The following is a 19,110-nucleotide window of genomic DNA, read 5'->3' on the forward strand; positions in this document are numbered from 1 at the left end:
AACAATAAATTGAATTAGTTGTTACGCTGGTGCCTGCCTGCCTGACTGACTGACTGACTTGACTCCATATTCCATATTGGTCCAAAAGGAACGTCAAAACGCGCAGATTGGCTTGGTTAGTCATATCCTTATTCTTATACTGCGTAGGTGCTGCGTCCTTGGCCCTGCCACCGGAAAACGGGGGAGGATGGTCGACAAGGCTCCGACGAGCTGTTGGGAAAAAGGGGGCGAGAAAGGGTTTGAAATGACGAGGTGTTGACGCCTGTCTTACCAGTACCGTGGTTGTGCCTGGAGGATCTACTGTAATTCACAATGCCCACCCGTGCCACCCACTGACGGCAGGTATGGCGCATTTAGAATGACACTTGCTGTACTGTACCGAGTAGAGCGACAACTAATTGTTGACCGTGCACGCCGTATCCTGCAGTGTCATGTCGTTATTATTACCTGGTATCAATTTCCACTCTTGGACTGGGCTCTGGAACGGTTTCGGTGGACACCTAGGTATGTCTGTCGTGTTCAACCGCCCGAAAGACCAGGAACATCTCGTCACCAACACTCAGTACTCAGTGTTGGTTTGGGAGGATTGTTCATGCAGCGGACATCACCCCTCCATTGTCCCTCCGGACACCTGCCAGAAGCGGTGTCGTTAAGCATGCCTCTCCGAAGTCTGGTCATCATACTCACACAATCTCTCCAAACCACGCACAAAACAGGAATGTATTCATCCGCCGGATTCAACCCGGAGGGCTCACTAGGCCCCGCCCGCGCATCCCATCGCCTTATGGGGCGCCAGCCGCGACCCGGCCGTCTTGATCAGATGGTATCGTAGGAATCGTGTATTATGCAGCAGGCCACGGTTCCCTCCCTCGCCCTCACTGCAGGTCATCCAGCGGACCTCGAGCAAATTCGGCAGGTCTCCTCATTCTGAACGGGGTCTTTTTTTATCTGACATCCCACCCCCTAAGAATTCCTTTGGGATAGTGTTCGACGGATTGCAGAGCAACGAGAAACACTGGAGCGTTGGCAGGAATGGAGGAGTGGACATGATGGTTGTAAGCACAATCAAACCACGGGCCACGCCAGGGATGAGGCATGTTCAGAACGGTAAAGGGCCTGGCAGATTAACAATGGATCCTCTGCATGGCGTTGAGAGATTGCTAATCCCCCAACAGGAAATTGCCAGCCTTGCTGCGAGACCTCGCCTGGACGCCGCGGACGTACGAAGCCTCCAACCTAGACTCCTGCAGTGTCCTCGCAATGGCGGAATTGACGCGATGCCCAGGCGTGTGCAACCCTGGTTCGCGGTAACGATCCCGAGGATCGAACCCATCCACTGACTCTACCTTGACCCGACATTGATAAAGTCGTTCCAGCAGTTGCCTTTTTTGGGGCGTATTTTGTGCCTGCTATCCAATCGTTCGCAACATCGAGTTTGCAACTGCAACTCTAGATTGCTCTGTCAGGTCTAAGCATCACTTTGGCCGTTTTTCCATGGATTGATCTTGGACAAGAGTTATGCCACTCTGGCTGTCATCAGTCCTCCATAGCCGCTTTGCCGAATGTAGTGAAAGGGATATCAACATCACCACTCTCTTGTTGCAATGGCTCACGGGAGAGTGAGGACCACCGACTGTCTCTGGTAGGGCTCCCCAACGTTTGCACTCATCTCCACTTCCAGTGGTCGATCTCCAGTACATCGCAGTCTTGTCCACCGCCAGAATTTGAAGCGAGGGGAGAGTGCACAACTTCGTTGCATCACCTCACTTTGAGTGATTAGTTCCGCCCACCCTTAGTTTGGAAGATATGTGAAGTGAAATTGGGCGTGTCTTTGCGGGTTTGGTGCGGAAAATGTGACCTCTGGTCGTATCATCAGTCCCTGGCATGTCTGCGTCGTCAATCCCAAGCAAACACCAATCCTTATGCACTGCAGGTTGAGTGGACTCTGCGTTTTCCTCTTTTGCGAGCGTCTGGCGCTAATATGCGACTTGCCATCTAGGATGTCAGAGGTCTTCTACGCCCAAGCCCATCCGCCGCCTCATCGACTCTTTTCGCTAAGGTTGCGAAGCTTCCAATCCTGACAATGGCTTAGCTTCAACGCAGGGACTGCTTGTTGCGCATGGATAACGCGAGCCCACGCACTGCATGCAACGTCCATGGCGTCGGAAAACGAAGCAAGACAAGCATCCATGCTAGTTGAGTGGACACATGGACCTCGCTTTTATGTGCGGCCTCCGTGTAGAGTTTTTCTTTTTCTCACACTGACGGTCGATGATCAGTCAACAAGCCATTATTCACCATGCGAATCTCGCAATAACGAAGAGAACACCCGACAAGGCCTCCAGCAACCAGTGCAAGTCATCACTGCATCGGCTCGACGACTATGCATTCAACCATTTACCCCGTACAGAGGTCAGAAAAAGAAGTAGCTGACCCGCTGGGTGTGATGCTTGTAGACGAAGGTCCCTGGCTTCAGAAGGTTCGCAGTCCTTGTGACAATACGGGATGCCTGATTATTGCTATTCCCCACAGAACACGCACACCGCGTATTGCTGAAAGAGATCAGGCGAGCCGACGAACCGGCAGAGCAATAGCTTGATGCAGGCTTCGTGGAGAAGAGCAAAGTTTCGACTTCCCACATGATCTCAATCAGACCACACTTTGTAACGGTCGTGACGAGTTTGATTTTTAATCTGGGCAACCCTTGCGATTCGGCGCTATCGGCCGCTTCCCGAGCAGACTCATCTTCCAGAGGACCAGCCTGGGACGCCTGATCACGAGAACCCACTATCAAAGCTGTGTTGCAGTTACGTTCTTGGTATTGGCACTTGCCCTGGGCATATGGCGCTGGAAACTGTATCGTTTCGCTTGCTGTTGACGGTCGGGAGGGAGTGGGTCCGTTGAGAATCCGTGAAAGCTGGAATGCCATCTTGTGCGGACAAAAGAAGGGTCTGTGCTGTGGAGTGGAAAGCCTTACATCAGTTCGGGCCGTACGCGCTTCGGCACAATTTGACATATCGAATGTTAGAGACTGGTTGAAAGGCCTAAAACTTAGGCAATACAGCACCGACTCCAAAGACCGACTGTGTGATCCGGCGCTCTGATGCCGTTGGGTACCAGCAAGCCAAAGGGGCTCAGACCGCGAGTGGCCATGCTCCGATGAGTGTGGAAGGCTGAACTAAATGTCACTGATGGATGAGGCTGAAATCCATCCGTGCAGAGAGGTCAGGATAACTCAAGGGACCTCCTATCGACGCCCGCGCCGTGCGTTGAGCTTCTCTCGGTCCTCGTTCGACCGTACAGACATAGGGTCTCCAGCAAGTCCGTCGGAGACATGGACCAGAAGGAGCCTGGAATCTTTCCGTGTCGCTGTCAGGTTATCGCAAGGTCTGTGGGACATGATCATGGCTCTTTGAGCAGGAAGGCCTCAGGAACACTTGTGACGGAGGAGAGCCTGTCGGGATTTCTTTCGCACGGCGGGTGCGAGGAATAGGTAAGGGCGATGAAGCTGAGCTCTGGGTTGCAGATGTACGGTCACCTCGAGCGGCATCGAATGGTGAGGCAATCGAGCACCGAGGAAGCGAATTGCCAACAAAGTGCTGCCAGACGAGGCAAGTGAACGTCGTCACGGGGAACCGAACTGACTGAGGCATGGATCGTTGTGCACATAGTGCAGTCGTTCAGTCGATCATCGATCAGCACGGTGCAAAGGGCCACAGAGACGAGGATGGATGGTGGCATGTAGTGGTGATAGAACGGTGTTTATAGAGGTGAGAGGTCTTGGGGAACTTTGGTAGAGACGTGGAAAACATTTCCGCAGCCAGTTTCTGGATATTTGGCCATCAGCTACGTCCATTTCAGCTCCATACATCATAACACATTCCATCCATCTTCCATATTTATCATGTGCTCAACCCGTCGACATATTTTGACCTTTGCATTCTCCTGAACCGTGCCCGGCGCTAGAAGTGGTGAAGTGATCAGTCCGTTACTGCTGCGCGCTGGAGATATTCCTTCATCCACTTGAAGGGGCCACAATGCAAGTCGCTCCGTTCCTGTCGGATCTCAAGTCTCTCAGTGTTTGTGTAAGTAGAGCTATGCCAGAGAAGCTTCCGTCCTCAGAGATTTCTACAATTTCAGCTGACTTGCGCCGGCCAGTCCCACGATGCCGCCATCGCCCTTGTGAAGCCATCTGTTATCACGACAGGCGATGGGACAAACCTACCGCAAGCCAGTTCTGACGCGACAAATGGGCACCCAAGGCAGCCTCTGCCGGAAGAACAACGAGATCAGGATCTTCAACGTGCAAACGAACTGGTGTCACTCCACTACGACGTCAAGTTGAAATACATTGAGACAGGGCCTGATCCAGAGCTGGTCCATGCCGGCAAGGGTGTCGACTGTGTTATAGCAGCCTTGTCCAAATCAGATGGACAGTCTCGATAGCCCTATAAATACCAGCATTGTCAATCTACACAGTAATGATGAGGGAAAGGGTGTGTGACTGGCTCCTGGCCTTGCTCAAAAACACGATAATGATATTTCTACCCTGTACCATCGTGCCTCAGGGTAATGTGTCTCCTCTGACTCCAGGCAAAGGAGGCTCATTGATGCCAGGCGCTTGTAGGTATTGTAGAGCTGCCGGTAGAGCAGAGTCTCTTGCCTCCCTTCTCTTTCCAGCTCCAAGTAGCCGTCTTTTACATTGGCACTGAAATGTCGCGACTTGAGCCCTGCTGGTTACATGTCTTTCTATCACGCTCGTGGTAGGCCTATCCCTCTGGAGCTGCAAACGTTGATACTTTCGTAGATAGCTTGTGCTTTTTAGTCCTCGGCACGACGGGCATCTGTCAAGCTCCTCCGCTTCCGTGTGTATCCTGGCGCTGGCAATTTTCTGATGGAGTTGTCTTTGTTGGACAGCTCTTCTGTACTCCTTCTTTCCCCCATAGTTGCGAATCAGGTCTTTCGTTCCATCTAGAGACAAAGAGACGTCAGGCACAGTTTTCCCGGACGCGTTGAGCTGAGGGTGGACCACCTTAGCCAAGTCCCGGCCAAGAATGATAGTGAGCAGACGCTTTCTGACGATGACTCGGCGGGCTTTCCGGACGACCCTCTTTCTTTTGCCGAGCTTGCCCACCACTGGCAATTCGGATACAGGGGCTGGGAGGGTTGAAACCACTGCATCAATGGGCACTGCATTCGTGACTGTTGCAGAGTCCACGGGAAGCGTGGTAGGCACCGGGCCACCCACAACCGGGGTCGTCGCAGCATTGAGGGGTTTTGTAGTCGAACTTTGTTCCATTGCCGACTGTGTAGGTGTGGGCGTCACACTCGCGTCGTTCAAAGTATCTGGCCCCATTGAAGCAGACATGACCGTGCCGCTGGGTCTGTGTATTTTGATCTCTGGGATAGAAAATGGCTCGATGTCCTCGACTTTAGAGGAAGACTCTGCAATCAAATCGAGCGCGTCCTCTGACGTGGGCAATGAGGTTGAAGTAGGTTCTGCAGGGGACGGCTCTACTTTCTCCGTTGTAGACTCTTGTTCGATTTTGGGAGAAGCGGGATCTGCAAGACTAGGGAGATTGAAGTCTGGGCTTTCACGGGGCTCTTCAGGTAGCTCAGATGCCTCGGGAGCACCTCTTGCCTCTGCCTCTGCCTCTTTGGAATGGTTATGAAGTGGGTCGGAAACTTCTTCGGGAGGCCGTTCGTGAGGAGAAATAAAGACTCGTCCTGGTGCCGATATATTGGCGCTTTGGGGAGGAGGAATGGACGCCTCAGAAACGTTCAACCGGCCTTTGCTGACTCTTGCGAGAAAAGGCAGTCCCAGACCTGCAATTATCTCCTCACTCTCACTGGCTCGGACTGTACCAGTGGTCGTCTGTTCTGAAAATGTGTTCCGCCGACGGGTTCTCCCCCGCGGGCTTGGATCACCGCCGGTAGCACTGCTTGACTGGCTCGCTTCCCTGACGTTCGAAGTCGACATGGGTGTTTCAAGCTCAAACGAACCTGCAGATTCAATGGTGGCCACAACCGGAAGTTTGACACCTTTTGGGATAATGATTGAGATGGACTGGGCAGATGCCTTTACTTGTATTCTTGGTCGGTCTGTGTCTGGATCGTAGTCGGGTAATATTTGAGAGGCGTCTGGACCCAGCGAGCTCTCTGAGAGCCTTCTCCTAAGTGCTTGCTCGATGAAGTGGATTTCTTCTTCTCGAAGTTCTCGTCCACGGACAGCTTTGTCAGGGCGGTAACCGGGGGAAGTTTGCTTTTGCGACTTCAGCGCAGTCAGATATCGTTCACGCAAGAATGGCGAGGGACTTGTCAGCGCGCGTTCGAACGGGGCTGTAGGTGCTCGACTGAGGCGGTCTTTCTAATCTTGTCAGAAAGTGATAATAACGCATCGGAAATACGAACTGTCTCGAAATGCCCGACGAGTGTTTCAACAGACGGCCGTTTCGGAGGAGCTGTCCAATTTGATGTGGGCAGCACAGCGGAGCCGATTCGACGCCCTGGAGCTCTACGAAGGGTGTTCTTGCGAGAACCTCTAGTCGACACTTGCGGGTCCTAGGCCTGTCAGACATGAGCAAAGTCCTCTGTTTCTCGGGAAAATTTCATGCCAGCTCGTTTTCTTTTTGCAGACTCTGAAGGAGTTCTTCATTAGGGAAATGGGCCAGGCTGGGTGAGTTAGGCGTGTGGTCGCAGGCAGGATGCTCAGGCCAGGGCCAGCCCAAGCCAGTGGAGTGAGGAGAATATCGTCTATTTGAGGGGCCACACGGACAAGATGTGCTCATTACTCATATTGAATGAACGTGGAGGCAAAGCCATAGGCGCGTCTAAGTAAGTGGTATAGGGAACAAGAAAAGAGTACATCGTCGAGCAGATGCAAAAGAATCAAGGATTCAAGAAGTAAGAGACCTGGGAAGCTCTTGCGCCGGAGCTGGAAGGGAAAGAGCAAACCACCCAACGCCTTACATCCATTGTGCCGGCAACCTCTCCAGAGGTCTATCACAGCAGGCACCGTGATCAGTAGTAATCAAGAAGTCCATGTGTTAAGTGTTCAAGGGATGAAGAGTGAGACTCACACCAATATGCGGGGTCGCTCGACCTTCCTTCCCAGAAACTCATCTCCGCTTAGTTTGTCGACTTTTCCATTTTGGAGGCTCGTGAGGCTCTGAGTTCTCCAGGCTCTTCAACCGCGCTCGTGCCTGAACCTCATTCCCAGGGGCGCATCTTGGCGACAACATGGCCACGGCGGTTGACCAGAAACTGCTTCGGCAGACCAAGTTTCCCCCCGAGTTCAACCAAAAGGTTGACATGAAAAAGGTCAACATCGAAGTCATGAAAAAGTGAGCTGGGCGTCGAGGACCACCCGTGTAGCCGTTCTAGGGTGAACAGTTACTGACATACTATCACAGATGGATTGCAGGCAAGATCTCCGAAATACTTGGGTCTGAGGATGACGTTGTTATCGAGCTTTGCTTCAACTTGCTCGAGGGTTCGCGTTTCGTAGGTCTACGTCTCCCAGTCTTCGCCTGTTCTGGACTAACATTCTCAGCCTGACATCAAAGCGCTCCAAATTTCGCTCACCGGATTTCTTGACAAGGATACCCCCAAGTTCTGCAAAGAGTTGTGGAACTTGTGCCTGAGTGCGCAGTCAAATCCTCAAGGTGTCCCGAAGGAGCTACTCGAAGCTAAGAAGTTGGAGCTGATACAAGAAAAGGTACAACGATCGCAACATCATATTGAACTTCGCTGACACCGCCAGATCGACGCCGAGAAAGCCGCTTTGGAAGCTAAAAATAAAAGAGACCAGGAACAAGCTCAGGAGCGAGAGGTCGACTCCATTCGACAGCGTGAACGGGCAGACCGTGGCCGTGGTCGCCGTGGTGGTGGTGGTCGTGGCGGACGAGGATACGACAGCCGACCTCCGAGATACTCAAGATCCCCTCCGCGTCGCAGAAGATCTCCGTACAGAGGCCCTCCACCGCGTCGGGAGGCTGACACATATGTTCCTGGGAAGCGAGGCAGAGGTGGTCGAGACTCGGGTCGAGGACGTTCATTGACCCGGTCACCCTTGTCTCCGTCTCGCTCGCCTTCCCCGCCACGTTCGCGTCGTGCTGGCCGATCCGCGTCGAAGTCGAGTTCCATATCGAGATCCAGGTCTAGGTCGAAGACAGCGCCATATTCGCGAAGCCCATCACCAGGACTCCGGCGGGAACGGGGCTCAAGAAGCAAGAGTCGGACCAAGTCACCTCCGCGGAGGGGAGCAGGCTGGCCGAGAAGAAGCTCCGAATCACCCGGTGATAGACGCACACGATCTCCAACACGTTCTGTTGCATCACGCTCACGGTCGCCTAGAAGACGACGGCCACGAAGCCGGACGGCCTCCAGTCCAAGTCGCAGCCCGAGCCCCAAGCGGCGACGATACCGTCGAGATCGCTCATATTCATCATCCCGGTCAAGATCAAGATCGCGGGACCGACGGAGGGATTACAGAAAGGGTGACAGACGTCATAGACGATCTCCCTCAAACTACTCCTCTGATGACAATCGAAACAACAGGCGCGCTGATATTCTCAGGGGTCGCAATGCACGCGATGTCCGTCGTTTGAGCCGCAGCCCCGACGAGTATAACTCCCGACGAAGAGACAGCCGGAGTCGAAGCAGAAGTCGACGTCTGCACCATAAACGAAGAATGTCGCTGCAGAGATATGAGCCCGCCGCGCGCAGACGACGCAATACTTCATCAGGCGACTCGTCGCCAGAGGCGAAACGTCGGAGGCGTGATGCATCTGACGATGAAGTGATGCGAGACTCACCCGGTAAGCAAAGTGTGGAAAAGCATGGCGAAGGTGATTCCGATTAAACCCTGGAGTGTTGAACTCCTTCCACATTCATCCTCTGGGTGCTTCGCAAGTCGAGAGTATTCACGATGGTCAAGCTTTAAGAAACCTGAGGACAATCCCGACCTCGTGTTGGAGTGAGCTCCATGCCACACCGACCGCTATTCAGTGCAAAGCCAGACAGACCAGGCTTGAAATGGCTGGTAGCGAGATTGCCCTGCTCTGGTTATAATGCTGTCGCCCGTGTTACACGCAGATCTTGAACGTGCTGGATCTGGTAACCAGTTTATGGTCATATTCAGGCCGCCATCAAGCCAATCTGTACGATGAAAGCACACAAGATCGCTACACATAAACGGACAATGTCCTCTGGCTCTCATGCCTCGCACTCATCGCCGTCATGTGACTGTTGTTAAAGCCGGTTTATTTTTGTTGGTAACTCCGATCGAGTGACACGTGACTGCGTTGACTGCGGCGTAGTGCACATCCCGGCCCGACGTCAATGACTTTCCCCTTTTGGGCTTCTTAGCGATCTGGGTTTGAGTTCTGGAACCTGAGACCGGGGCGCATCCCTCACGCTCCCTAAACCCTCACCCTCACACCCTTTCCATACATTTCATAATTCTACACCACGATACAACTTCATTTTATCATTTGACCCAGTAACCACTTCGGATTTTGTTCATTCATTCCCAGACCGGCTTGACGCCTTTTCGATCATTCTACTTTCGAGCCTCCTTCCCTCCTCGTTTCCATTTGCCTCTCAGTTCGTTCATCATGAGTTCCGGTCCTAGACTCATCAGCAATGCTGCGGCCAGGAGACTCCTGTTGCAATGTCAGTGGATGCGTCGCCTCTGGACCTGAATAGTGATTAACTTGTGAACAGCACACCCTCGAGCTTCACACTCTCCGCTCATGAGCGTTTACTCTCGGTCCAAGTTCGTCAGAGACTTCCCCTCCAAGCTCTCGGCCCTGGCAATTGCTTTGCCGCAAAGAAATTATGCAACAGAGACAACTCCGCATGCTCCTGACGGCGGTCCCCCTCCGGGTTTCAACATTGACGAGGCTAAGAAACCATTGCCAAAGGACGAGGCCAAGAAGTCATCAGAAGCATCACCAACCCCTACCGTCGCAGAGCTGAAGAAGTCGGATGAACAACTACATGTCCCCAAAACAACGGCCACTGCGACCGCTAAGACTAAGGCCTTGGAAAAGGCCAGTCTCAGCGAGCTCGCCGCTGAAAAAGCCGCTTCTGCCCAGTCCGAGAAGGAGCAAACAACGGAACTGGCGGCCAAGAAGGAGGAACCCAAGAAACTCTCTATTGGCCAAAAGATCAAGAAAGAAATCCAGCATTATTGGGACGGGACGAAACTACTGGCTGCGGAGATCAAAATTTCCTCACGACTTGCATTAAAAATGGCCGCGGGCTACGAATTGAGTCGCCGAGAGAACAGACAGGTAAGCATAACTTGGCGGGCGCGTGTGCCTGGGGAAGTGTTGACAATCGAATAGTTGCAACGGACGGTTCAAGATCTCGGGCGGCTGGTGCCCTTCTCGGTTTTCGTCATCGTGCCCTTCGCAGAATTGCTGCTCCCGGTCGCCTTGAAATTGTTCCCGAATCTCCTTCCCTCGACATTTGAAGGCCAGAAGAGCCGTGAAGCCAAAGCCGCCCATCTCAGGGAGACCCGTAAGCAGGTGTCTGCTTTTTTACGCAACACGCTGCGCGAGACCGGTCTCCCAGTCTCTGCGGTCAACGCAAGGAAAGAAGAGTTTACCGAGTTCTTCCGCAAAGTCCGCGCCACGGGCGAATCTCCCTCCAGGGAGGATGTTATTAAAGTTTGCAAGATCTTCAAGGACGATTTAACACTGGACAATTTATCCAGGCCACAACTCGTGGGGATGTGCAAGTACATGAACCTCAATACCTTTGGAACCGACGCCATGCTGCGGTATCAAATCCGCCACCGTATGCGCCAGATCAAACGTGACGACAAAGCTATCTCATTTGAAGGCGTCGACTCCCTTTCTGTGCCTGAACTCCAAATGGCGTGCGCCTCTCGTGGTCTTCGAACTCATGGCATGTCGCCGGGCAAGTTGAGGGAGGATCTGCAAATGTGGCTCGATCTCCGTCTCAAATATAACATTCCGTCGACGCTTCTGGTGCTCAGCAATGCGTACATGTACACGTCTGGCAAAGACAGCGAGATCGACTCACAAATTGACGCACTGCAAGCGGTGCTTAGTTCCATTCCAGAGGAATTATTCCACGAGATTGAACTTGAGGTCCATAATGCGGAGGGCGCGGCTACCAATAAACAACGCCTGGAGGTGTTGAAGGAGCAGCAGGAGCTCATTGAGGAAGAGAATGAGCAGGCTGAGTCAAGTAAACAGACGACAGAGGCAAAGGGCGAGAAGAGCGCCACCTCGACAGTGAAGGATGATAAAGATATCGATGAGAAGCCCAAGTCCAAGCTTGCTGATGCCAAACAGGAGGCGAAGGCTGATGCGAAAGAAGAGGCCAAAGAGGCCGAACAGGACGTCGCAGAGCAAGGGAAGCAGGAGGAGATACAAAAGGCTCCCGAAGACAAGAAAAACTAACGGCGCCGCTCCTTATAAGAAGATTTTTCTGCGATCTCACTATTACCCAATGTTGTCAAGCGCAGGGGTCTCTTTGATTTGGCTCGCGTCTTCTCCATGACGGCCGAGCACGACACGGTGCAGCGGATTATAACTTCATATAGACTCAGCTCAGCATTTTGAACATGCGTGCTCCTCACAACGGCACTGAAACAGGCAAAACAAAAAGGGTGGGAAGAGAATCCGGTGAGATTGATTTCATGTGGCCATTCCTCCCCCGATGGACAGGAGGCTGCCAGAAGAAAATGGCCCTTTTTTCGAACGAATTCCATAGAGTTGACAAACATTTGAATCCCACATCTTGATTGAACCTTCTCTTTTTCCGGGGATTGTGCTCTCCATCATCTGTGATTGTTATGGAACAAAGTCGTAAAGGGAGGACGAGTACCTCGCTCGTACAAGCCGGAGCACAGACATGAGTGAGCGAGCAGGCTTTACCAACGCTGTCTGTAGTATTGTACACATCCAACCCACCCTATCTACCACATCAGCGCATTCAGCTGTCTTCTGGTTCACCAAGTACAGTAGATAGGTATCATCAGGTCGGGTAACACGCGTAACCAGGCACACAACTCGTCAGCCGTGGTTCACAGCACATCTCTATCGGAGACATTGCCACTCTTCTTCCGGACAGCAACAGAACACATATCTGGCCTTCAATCCATGCTTATCAATCCACAACACATCGGCCGGTAGGTAGGATCATAGGTTACATCCCAGGGCGCGTGGACTGGCGTGGCCACACATGTGTGTTGGGACCCAGGAACTCGTCGTAGAAGCAGTATTCATTGAACTCGTGGGCATTCGTCGTGAACCTGGACATGGTGAAAACGGGTCTGCCTTCCCAGATATAGGAACACTCCCTGGTGTGCGCCCCTTTTTGTGTTGTGCTACAGCCTTTGCTCCCTTGACAACAGCAGTACAATAGGCCGTAATACAGCGTGAGCAGTCCGGATTTCCAATCTCGCCCGGAAGGATCGCATGAAAAGACGTTCCCAATGCCTCGAAAACTTAGGCGTATTTCCTCAGCTGAAGTTCGTGTTAGCACCTTCACACATACCTTCACGCCTCTAGAAGAGGAGCGGGGAGAATGACTTACATCAAGCGTCAGTACTTTGGAGCTATTCGCTCCTTGATCCCTGTATACCCCCACGAGAGCCTCGCTGCCCTGGAAGAAGCCGGTCTTGAGACTGATCACGATGAACTGCATTCCGGGCCCCTATTATTTCACAAGGTATCGTCAGCGCCAAATCACTCACCGCTTCGCCGCACATGCCGTGCCCTATAGTCGACAACAAGAAGGGGGAGAGGCTCACCGCATGGTTCTTCACATAATTCACCAACTTGCCCACATTAGCATTGTCCAGGGCCGCATCCACCTCATCCAGGACGAAGAATGGACTCGGCTGGTAACTGTGAATCGCGAAGAGCAGCGCCAATGCCGCCATTGTCTTTTCTCCTCCGGATAAATGCTCCATATCTCGAAAGCGCTTTGTCGGTGGCATAGTATGGTAGTTCACCCCCGCGAGATACGGTTCTTCGGTATCTGCTGTGAGATAGGCGCGTCCTCCGGCCGGGAATTCGTCTGATTTAGTCAGGTTGGCGTAAATGGGCTCGATTTGTGCCGAGATGTGGCTAAAGGCCTTGTTGAAAAGTTCATTGCGCTTTTCCATTGTGTTTTCGAACTTCATCTTGAGGTCTCGGAATTTCGTGCGTGATTCTTCGTATTCCTGCTCGGTGTCGCGTGCACGACTTTCTACGGCGGCAAGACGTTCTCCCGCGTGCGCATTGGGCTGCATCTTCTCCAGCGCGGCGTTCAGTTTGGCTATGTCTTCTTGCAATTTAGCCTCCATAGCTTCGCTATTTTCTTCCTTGAGCTCATCATCTAACACATCGAAATCGGGTTCGACACCGTAGTCATTGATGGTCAAATTCTGGAGCGCGGAAGAGGTGGGCTCCTCTTCATCATCAGCTTCCCTCGCTTCGGCGTCTTCAAGGGGCAGGTCGTTGATAGGCACGCTGTCCAGGCTGGCCGATTGCTCAGTTAGCGGAATATTGATGCTTTCAATTTTGCAGCGGCGAAGAAGGCTGTATCTCGCAGAAGAATGGCGTTGCATTTCTGCTTCGAGGGCATTGATTGTTCGGAAGGTGCTCTCCATCTCTTTGGCGCGCGCCTGAAACTCTGCCTTCTGCTTGGCTAGCCTTGCGGCGGCCGCGTTCAGGAGCTCCTTTTGCTCGTCCAGTTGGGCGCGAAGCTCGTCGAGTTCATTCTTCAACGTATCGAGGTCGTCCTGGATACCTTGTCGCCGTTCATTCAGGTCGTCAATCGTCTCTTTATCGCGTTGCTCCCTGTCTCGAAGAGCCAGGAGACGGTCATCTGTTTGCTGAAGCCGTGTTCTCTCGAAGTTGAGTTGGCCTTGGATTCTGGCCTTCTGCGTGACGAATTCGAGCTTCTTCTGAGCAGCTTCTTGCTGAAGAGTTCCCTGTTGGGCCTCATAGTCTCGAATGTCCGCGAAGCCGTGCTTTTGGCAGAACTCTCCGAAGATTTCGTTTTCGACATTGCTCACGGACTCTTGGTATTCAGAAATGTCCTCGTCAATCTTTTCCAGCTTATCCTCTTCTTCTCGCAGCTTTGCACGTTCCTCCGTCAACTGCCGCTTGATGTGATCGACTTCGCCCGCCTTGCTCTTGAGGTTCTTGTTTAGCGCTTCGAGTTCTTCCTTGGCATATCGGAGTCTACTTTCAAGACCACTCAGCTCATTTTGGAGTGTCTGCTCCTCTGCCCGGCGAGAGCTTTCTTGTGGCAGAGCAGCGAACTCCTCCATCAACTTGTCTTTGAGCCGGTGGAGCCGGTCAACTTCGATTTCGTCCCACCGTCGAGAGGGTTGGTCTTTGCCACGACCGCCGGTCATTAGACCACCCTTGTGGATCACACTGCCATCTAGCGTGACAGCCTTTGCATCAACATGGCGGTTGTAACACAGGTCTTTTGCAATGTCGAGATTATCGCACACAATCGAATTGCCACAGGCATATGAAATTGCCCGCGCAACGGACTGGTCATACTCCACCGTCTCAATAGCTGGAAGCATCCCCTTATGCATGCCTTTCAGATTTGAGTTGAGTGCTTTGACCTGGATTGTGTCCAGTGGAATAAAAGTGGCTTGGCCCGAGCGATGATCTCGCAGATATTCGATGCATTGTTTGGCCGTTGCTTCGGTGTCGACAACCACGGAGTCGAAGTGGCGACCTAGCACGGTGCTAACAGCTTCCGCATACTTCTTCTGCTTGGGTTTGCACAGCTCATGAACGCGGCCTTTGACGCCAGGGTAAGTGCGCTTGAGCATGGCGATGGTCTCCCGCATTCTCCCTTCCCTCTCACTCGTCCGACGACCATCGTCAGCTTCCAACAGTTTTCGAGCCACTTCGGCCAGTTTTTCATCGAGCTCAGTCCGAGTCCGAGCTGCTTGTAGTCGCTTGGACGAAGCAGCGTTTAGCTCTTTCTTCTTGGCATCGATTTCCATCTGTGCTTGTTGCACCGCTTCCTTGACCGTGTCCCGCCGTCGGATGAGCGCGTCATGTTCATTCTCGAGGGAGCTCAATTTGAACTCGGTACTTTGGACACTGTTTCTCAGATTGCTGTAGGTGGCTTCGATTGGAGCTCGGTCATTCTTGAGTCTCTCAATGCGACTCAGGTCGGCTGATGCACGCTTGTTGAGTTGCTCGCGAAGTCGAGTGTACTCCTGGAGGTCAGCGTCACTCAACTGACCGCCTAACCGAGATGCATTCCGCTCCCATTCTTCTTGCCATTGAGCCTGCGCCTTGTCGACAGTGTTCAGGTCTTTTTCGAGTTGCGCCACCGTCGCCGCTTGCGTGGTCCGCTCCTTGATGATCGTGTTCGCTCTGTTCGCGTATTTCGTGAGGTGTTGGTTGGAGACGGAGATCTGTTCATCAATCGGGACCAGGGACGAAGTTTTGTCCTCAATCTCCCTTTCTTTAGTCTTAATCAGTCTTTCTATCTTACTCACGTCTCGTGAAGCTTGAGCATGTTCCTTTTTGGCCAGATCAAGCCCTTTTTCATATTTTTCCATACCGCGACGGTAGTCTCGCAGCTCCTCTTGGTGTTTCTGGATTTCGGCGCTGGACTCCTCAATCTGGCGTTGCAGGTGATATAGTTTCCACAACACATGAGTCACGATGGCCTGATCTCGCTCTGCGGCTTTCTTCAGAAAATTATCCGCCTCCCGTTTTTGTTCTTGGTATTGACGTATCTCTGCGTTGATACCTCGACGTCGAATGAGTTGGAAAGCCTGCTGCTCCGTCGCGGCGTCCAGCTCTGCTTTCAATCGGTCGTAATCCGCTTTATACTCGATGCTGCCCGAGACTTGTTCTATCAGGCGTGTTAAATCCTGAGGTTTCTGTGTGGCAATAGCTTCGACATCGCCCTGAAAGACGAGGAAGTTGCGCGCCTTGATGAGAATGTTCTCTTCTTCCAGCGCATCGTTGTACTGTTGCGCCGTGACCACGCGCTCGTTGATGCGATACTCCGAGACGCCCTGATTGGTGATTGTGCGCTTGTATTTCTGTTCCATGCCAGCGTCGTCTTCGTAAACAGCCATGACCCAGGCGGACTTGGGGTCATTGCGCTCTTGTGTGCTGTTCGCTTGCGACAATTGTGCTCCTTCATCATGACCATTCACGCCGTTTGGCTCAGGGTCGCCAGGCGCAACAGACTTTCGCAGAACCCGACCGCGGTAGACCAGTTCTCGCAAATGCGCAGATCGAAGATGGGATGACTTGATTCCGAGGACGAAGGAGATGGCGTCCATGGCGTTTGATTTGCCCGAGCCATTGGGACCGATGATGGACGTAAAGTAGGCATCACCAAAGAGGAGGGTATGATGCCCCTTGTAGGACTTGAAGTTGTACAGTTCAAGCCTACTGAGTTTTCCCATCTCGGCCTTCCACAGGGGGAGATCAAGGCGGGGGATCGCACAAAAGGTAAGTTGGATCTGAAATGATCAAAGCGCAGGCATGGAGGAATGAGAGAATCCAGATCGGATCGAGGAAGGACAGGGACACGCAGGTCAAGTGATGGTGATGTGTTGAGATGTCGGATGGACGAGACGCGATTAAGATACTCGTAGGTCCTATACGGAGTGCTCTGTTTGATACCACCAGTCGCTGAAGGGCGACGGGGGACAACGACGCGAGGCAGACCAAGGGCGCGTTGAGAGGATGGGGACAAGACGAGTTTAGTGGACAGCTTATACTCAAAACAGTTTAGGCTCGATACTCACAAAGTTCGCCTGTGGTGCCCACCCAGTGCCCGGGCTCTTTAGGCTTAGTCAGTGCCTCTGGGCCCCGTAGTACCGCCGAGCGTTAGCACCGCCAGGGGTGGCTGCGGGTGCCACAGTGGGTGCCTGCGAGGTGCAATGCTTGACGTATGTATTGATCCTGCCACTCATGGTGCGTGATATTCGCACGCTCCTCCGCCTTTCGCTCTCAACACCACACACAACTCCCTCTGCCATCGAAAAGAGAAAGACACCAACACGCTTCTCACAAGACTCATGTGCACCTCTGGCAGCATGACCCTCGAATTCTCGGTATTGCTGGCGACCTGGCACGTGCCGTTTCTCTCAGCATAGAGTATCGTCGCCTTTTCTTGCCTACGTGTCCTTGATACCCAGCGCATGCATCACATCATCCCAGGGTCTCCGATCCAAGCGTTCCGCCCTGCATATCAACTTTCTCCCGCGACCCTCCCTCCTACTCTCGCTCTACCTATATCCTTGCCGCCTCTTCCTGTCGCGCTCCCTCACTCTTCTCTCCAACGTCCCTTCTCTAGCTGTATATTTCAACCATGTCAGAACCTATACCCATCCCTCACTCCAAAACCGAAAGTGCCCTGGATGAGATGTCCTCGCACGACGTGGCCGGTAGTGCTGGATCCGATCTCACGGGTGCTCTGACACCGGGCTATCAGTCAGGCTATCAATCCTCCAGTCCGGGAAGCCCATACCTCCTCTCCAGAAATCCCTCGTATGTTGGCAGCCAATCTCTGCAGGAAGATTGGGAGGTGCCCCTCGACAAGCTCACCTTCTTTGACATCTTCGACAATCTCGCTTTACCGGCCAAGCTCGAAAAATGGCATGCGACCTTGCAGGCTCAGAAAGAGAAGCTGGCACGCCAGCAGGAGAAGATCAGGAGCTCGGGCAACAATGCCAAAGACCGCGCCGTGGCCGAATGGCGCAAACGTGTGCCGCCGGCCGATGAACAGCTGGCTAAGTACCGGTCGCGCATGAAGAAATCGGTGGATGATCTGAACAAGAGGTGGAACGAAGTGGTGACGATATCCATCCGCGAAAAGGTCTCCTTCATTTCCGCCGTCCTCAACGTCTTCATCAGTGGCTACCTGATCGGAGCTGTGCCCGAGTATTTCTACTGGTGGTATACCATACAACTCATCTATTTCATGCCCATCCGGGCCTACACCTACCACCGGAAGGGCTACCACTACTTCCTGGCCGACCTGTGTTACTTTGTCAACTTTTTGCTCCTCTGCAGCATCTGGGCGTTTCCCCGTTCCAAGCGTCTCCTGATCAGTGCCTACTGTCTTGCCTACGGCAACAATGCCGTCGCCATTGTCATGTGGAGGAACTCCCTGGTATTCCACTCCCTGGATAAAGTCACCAGCCTTTTCATACACGTCATGCCGCCCGTGGCATTACACTGCATCGTCCACCTGACTCCAGGCGAGTTCTTGCGCCAACGCTTTCCGGCCGTGTATGCCATCAAATACAGCCCGAAGGGTTCGCCCGGGCACTACGAACTGGCCGCCATGCTGCTGTGGGCTACCGTGCCCTACGCGATCTGGCAGTTATCCTACCACTTCTTCATCTCTGTCCGGCGCGCCGAGAAAATCAAGGCGGGAAGACCCACATCATTTACATGGCTCCGTCGTTCGTACGCGAACACGTGGATTGGCAAGACGGTCAACTCGCTACCAGACTACCTGCAAGAGCCAGCGTTTATGGTGATCCAGTACCTATACGCCTGTCTCACGATAATACCGTGTCCGATTTGGTTCTGGTTCCGATGGCCGAGCGCATTGTTCTTGCTGTTCGTTTTCAGCTGGTCAGTGTGGAATGGTGCGAATTACTACATGGACGTCTTCGGGAAGCGATTCCAGAAAGAGCTGGAGCAAATGAAGCGCGATGTGGCCAAGTGGCAGAACTCTCCTGGAGCCATGTTCAGTCCGCCGCATGGACCCGTGGATTCGGATATGAACTTGGGCACGACAAAGGGCGATTCGAGAAACGGCCATGACAAGAGGCCCTCGATTGATAAAATCCCGTTGCTGGATGAGACAGGGCAGCCGCACCAGAACGATCATGCAGACGTTAGTCCGAATTCGGAAGCCAATGCCAGGGCCACGGGCGCAGAGATCCTGAATGAGGCAAACGGCAATGTTTTGGACAGGAAGAATGTCTCGGCGCCGCTTACGGGGGCAACAATGTGAGTCGCCTTGAGATTACGCGAGCCAGCCAGTACCAGACCACGAATCGACACAAGGGATTGAGGAGTCTGTGCGCGCAAGGATTCTGCCATTGGACTAGCCGGGCCAGGA

At 53.0% G+C, this 19,110-nt stretch overlaps 7 protein-coding genes across 7 annotated transcripts; 4 read left to right on the forward strand and 3 right to left on the reverse strand.

The window, feature by feature from the left end:
- Positions 1-2,413: 2,413 nt before the first annotated feature.
- On the reverse strand, positions 2,414-2,929 carry AYL99_08906 (hypothetical protein; the record flags this gene model as incomplete). Its single annotated transcript, XM_018840414.1, has 1 exon — positions 2,414-2,929. The coding sequence occupies one exon, from the start codon at positions 2,927-2,929 to the stop codon at positions 2,414-2,416; it is 516 nt and encodes a 171-aa protein (XP_018690161.1).
- A 1,108-nt stretch (positions 2,930-4,037) lies between these two features.
- AYL99_08907 (hypothetical protein) lies at positions 4,038-4,446 on the forward strand (the record flags this gene model as incomplete). Its single annotated transcript, XM_018840415.1, has 2 exons — positions 4,038-4,085; positions 4,159-4,446. The coding sequence occupies 2 exons, from the start codon at positions 4,038-4,040 to the stop codon at positions 4,444-4,446; spliced, it is 336 nt and encodes a 111-aa protein (XP_018690162.1).
- A 118-nt stretch (positions 4,447-4,564) lies between these two features.
- On the reverse strand, positions 4,565-6,578 carry AYL99_08908 (hypothetical protein; the record flags this gene model as incomplete). Its single annotated transcript, XM_018840416.1, has 2 exons — positions 4,565-6,367; positions 6,408-6,578. The coding sequence occupies 2 exons, from the start codon at positions 6,576-6,578 to the stop codon at positions 4,565-4,567; spliced, it is 1,974 nt and encodes a 657-aa protein (XP_018690163.1).
- A 661-nt stretch (positions 6,579-7,239) lies between these two features.
- On the forward strand, positions 7,240-8,863 carry AYL99_08909 (hypothetical protein; the record flags this gene model as incomplete). The annotated part of the gene is made up of 6 exons (XM_018840417.1): positions 7,240-7,343; positions 7,413-7,503; positions 7,553-7,695; positions 7,763-8,051; positions 8,356-8,498; positions 8,578-8,863. 6 exons carry the CDS (start codon positions 7,240-7,242, stop codon positions 8,861-8,863), a joined length of 1,056 nt encoding a protein of 351 aa, XP_018690164.1.
- Positions 8,864-9,617: 754 nt separating this feature from the next.
- On the forward strand, positions 9,618-11,438 carry AYL99_08910 (hypothetical protein; the record flags this gene model as incomplete). Its single annotated transcript, XM_018840418.1, has 3 exons — positions 9,618-9,675; positions 9,727-10,298; positions 10,353-11,438. 3 exons carry the CDS (start codon positions 9,618-9,620, stop codon positions 11,436-11,438), a joined length of 1,716 nt encoding a protein of 571 aa, XP_018690165.1.
- Positions 11,439-12,488: 1,050 nt separating this feature from the next.
- Positions 12,489-16,432, reverse strand: AYL99_08911 (hypothetical protein; the record flags this gene model as incomplete). Its single annotated transcript, XM_018840419.1, has 3 exons — positions 12,489-12,506; positions 12,577-12,696; positions 12,737-16,432. The coding sequence occupies 3 exons, from the start codon at positions 16,430-16,432 to the stop codon at positions 12,489-12,491; spliced, it is 3,834 nt and encodes a 1,277-aa protein (XP_018690166.1).
- A 911-nt stretch (positions 16,433-17,343) lies between these two features.
- AYL99_08912 (hypothetical protein) lies at positions 17,344-19,002 on the forward strand (the record flags this gene model as incomplete). Its single annotated transcript, XM_018840420.1, has 1 exon — positions 17,344-19,002. The coding sequence occupies one exon, from the start codon at positions 17,344-17,346 to the stop codon at positions 19,000-19,002; it is 1,659 nt and encodes a 552-aa protein (XP_018690167.1).
- Between the last annotated feature and the right edge of the window lie 108 nt (positions 19,003-19,110).

The sequence above is a fragment of the Fonsecaea erecta genome (assembly GCF_001651985.1).
Source record: "Fonsecaea erecta strain CBS 125763 chromosome Unknown Scaff8, whole genome shotgun sequence".
NCBI classification, from domain to species: Eukaryota; Fungi; Ascomycota; class Eurotiomycetes; order Chaetothyriales; family Herpotrichiellaceae; genus Fonsecaea; species Fonsecaea erecta.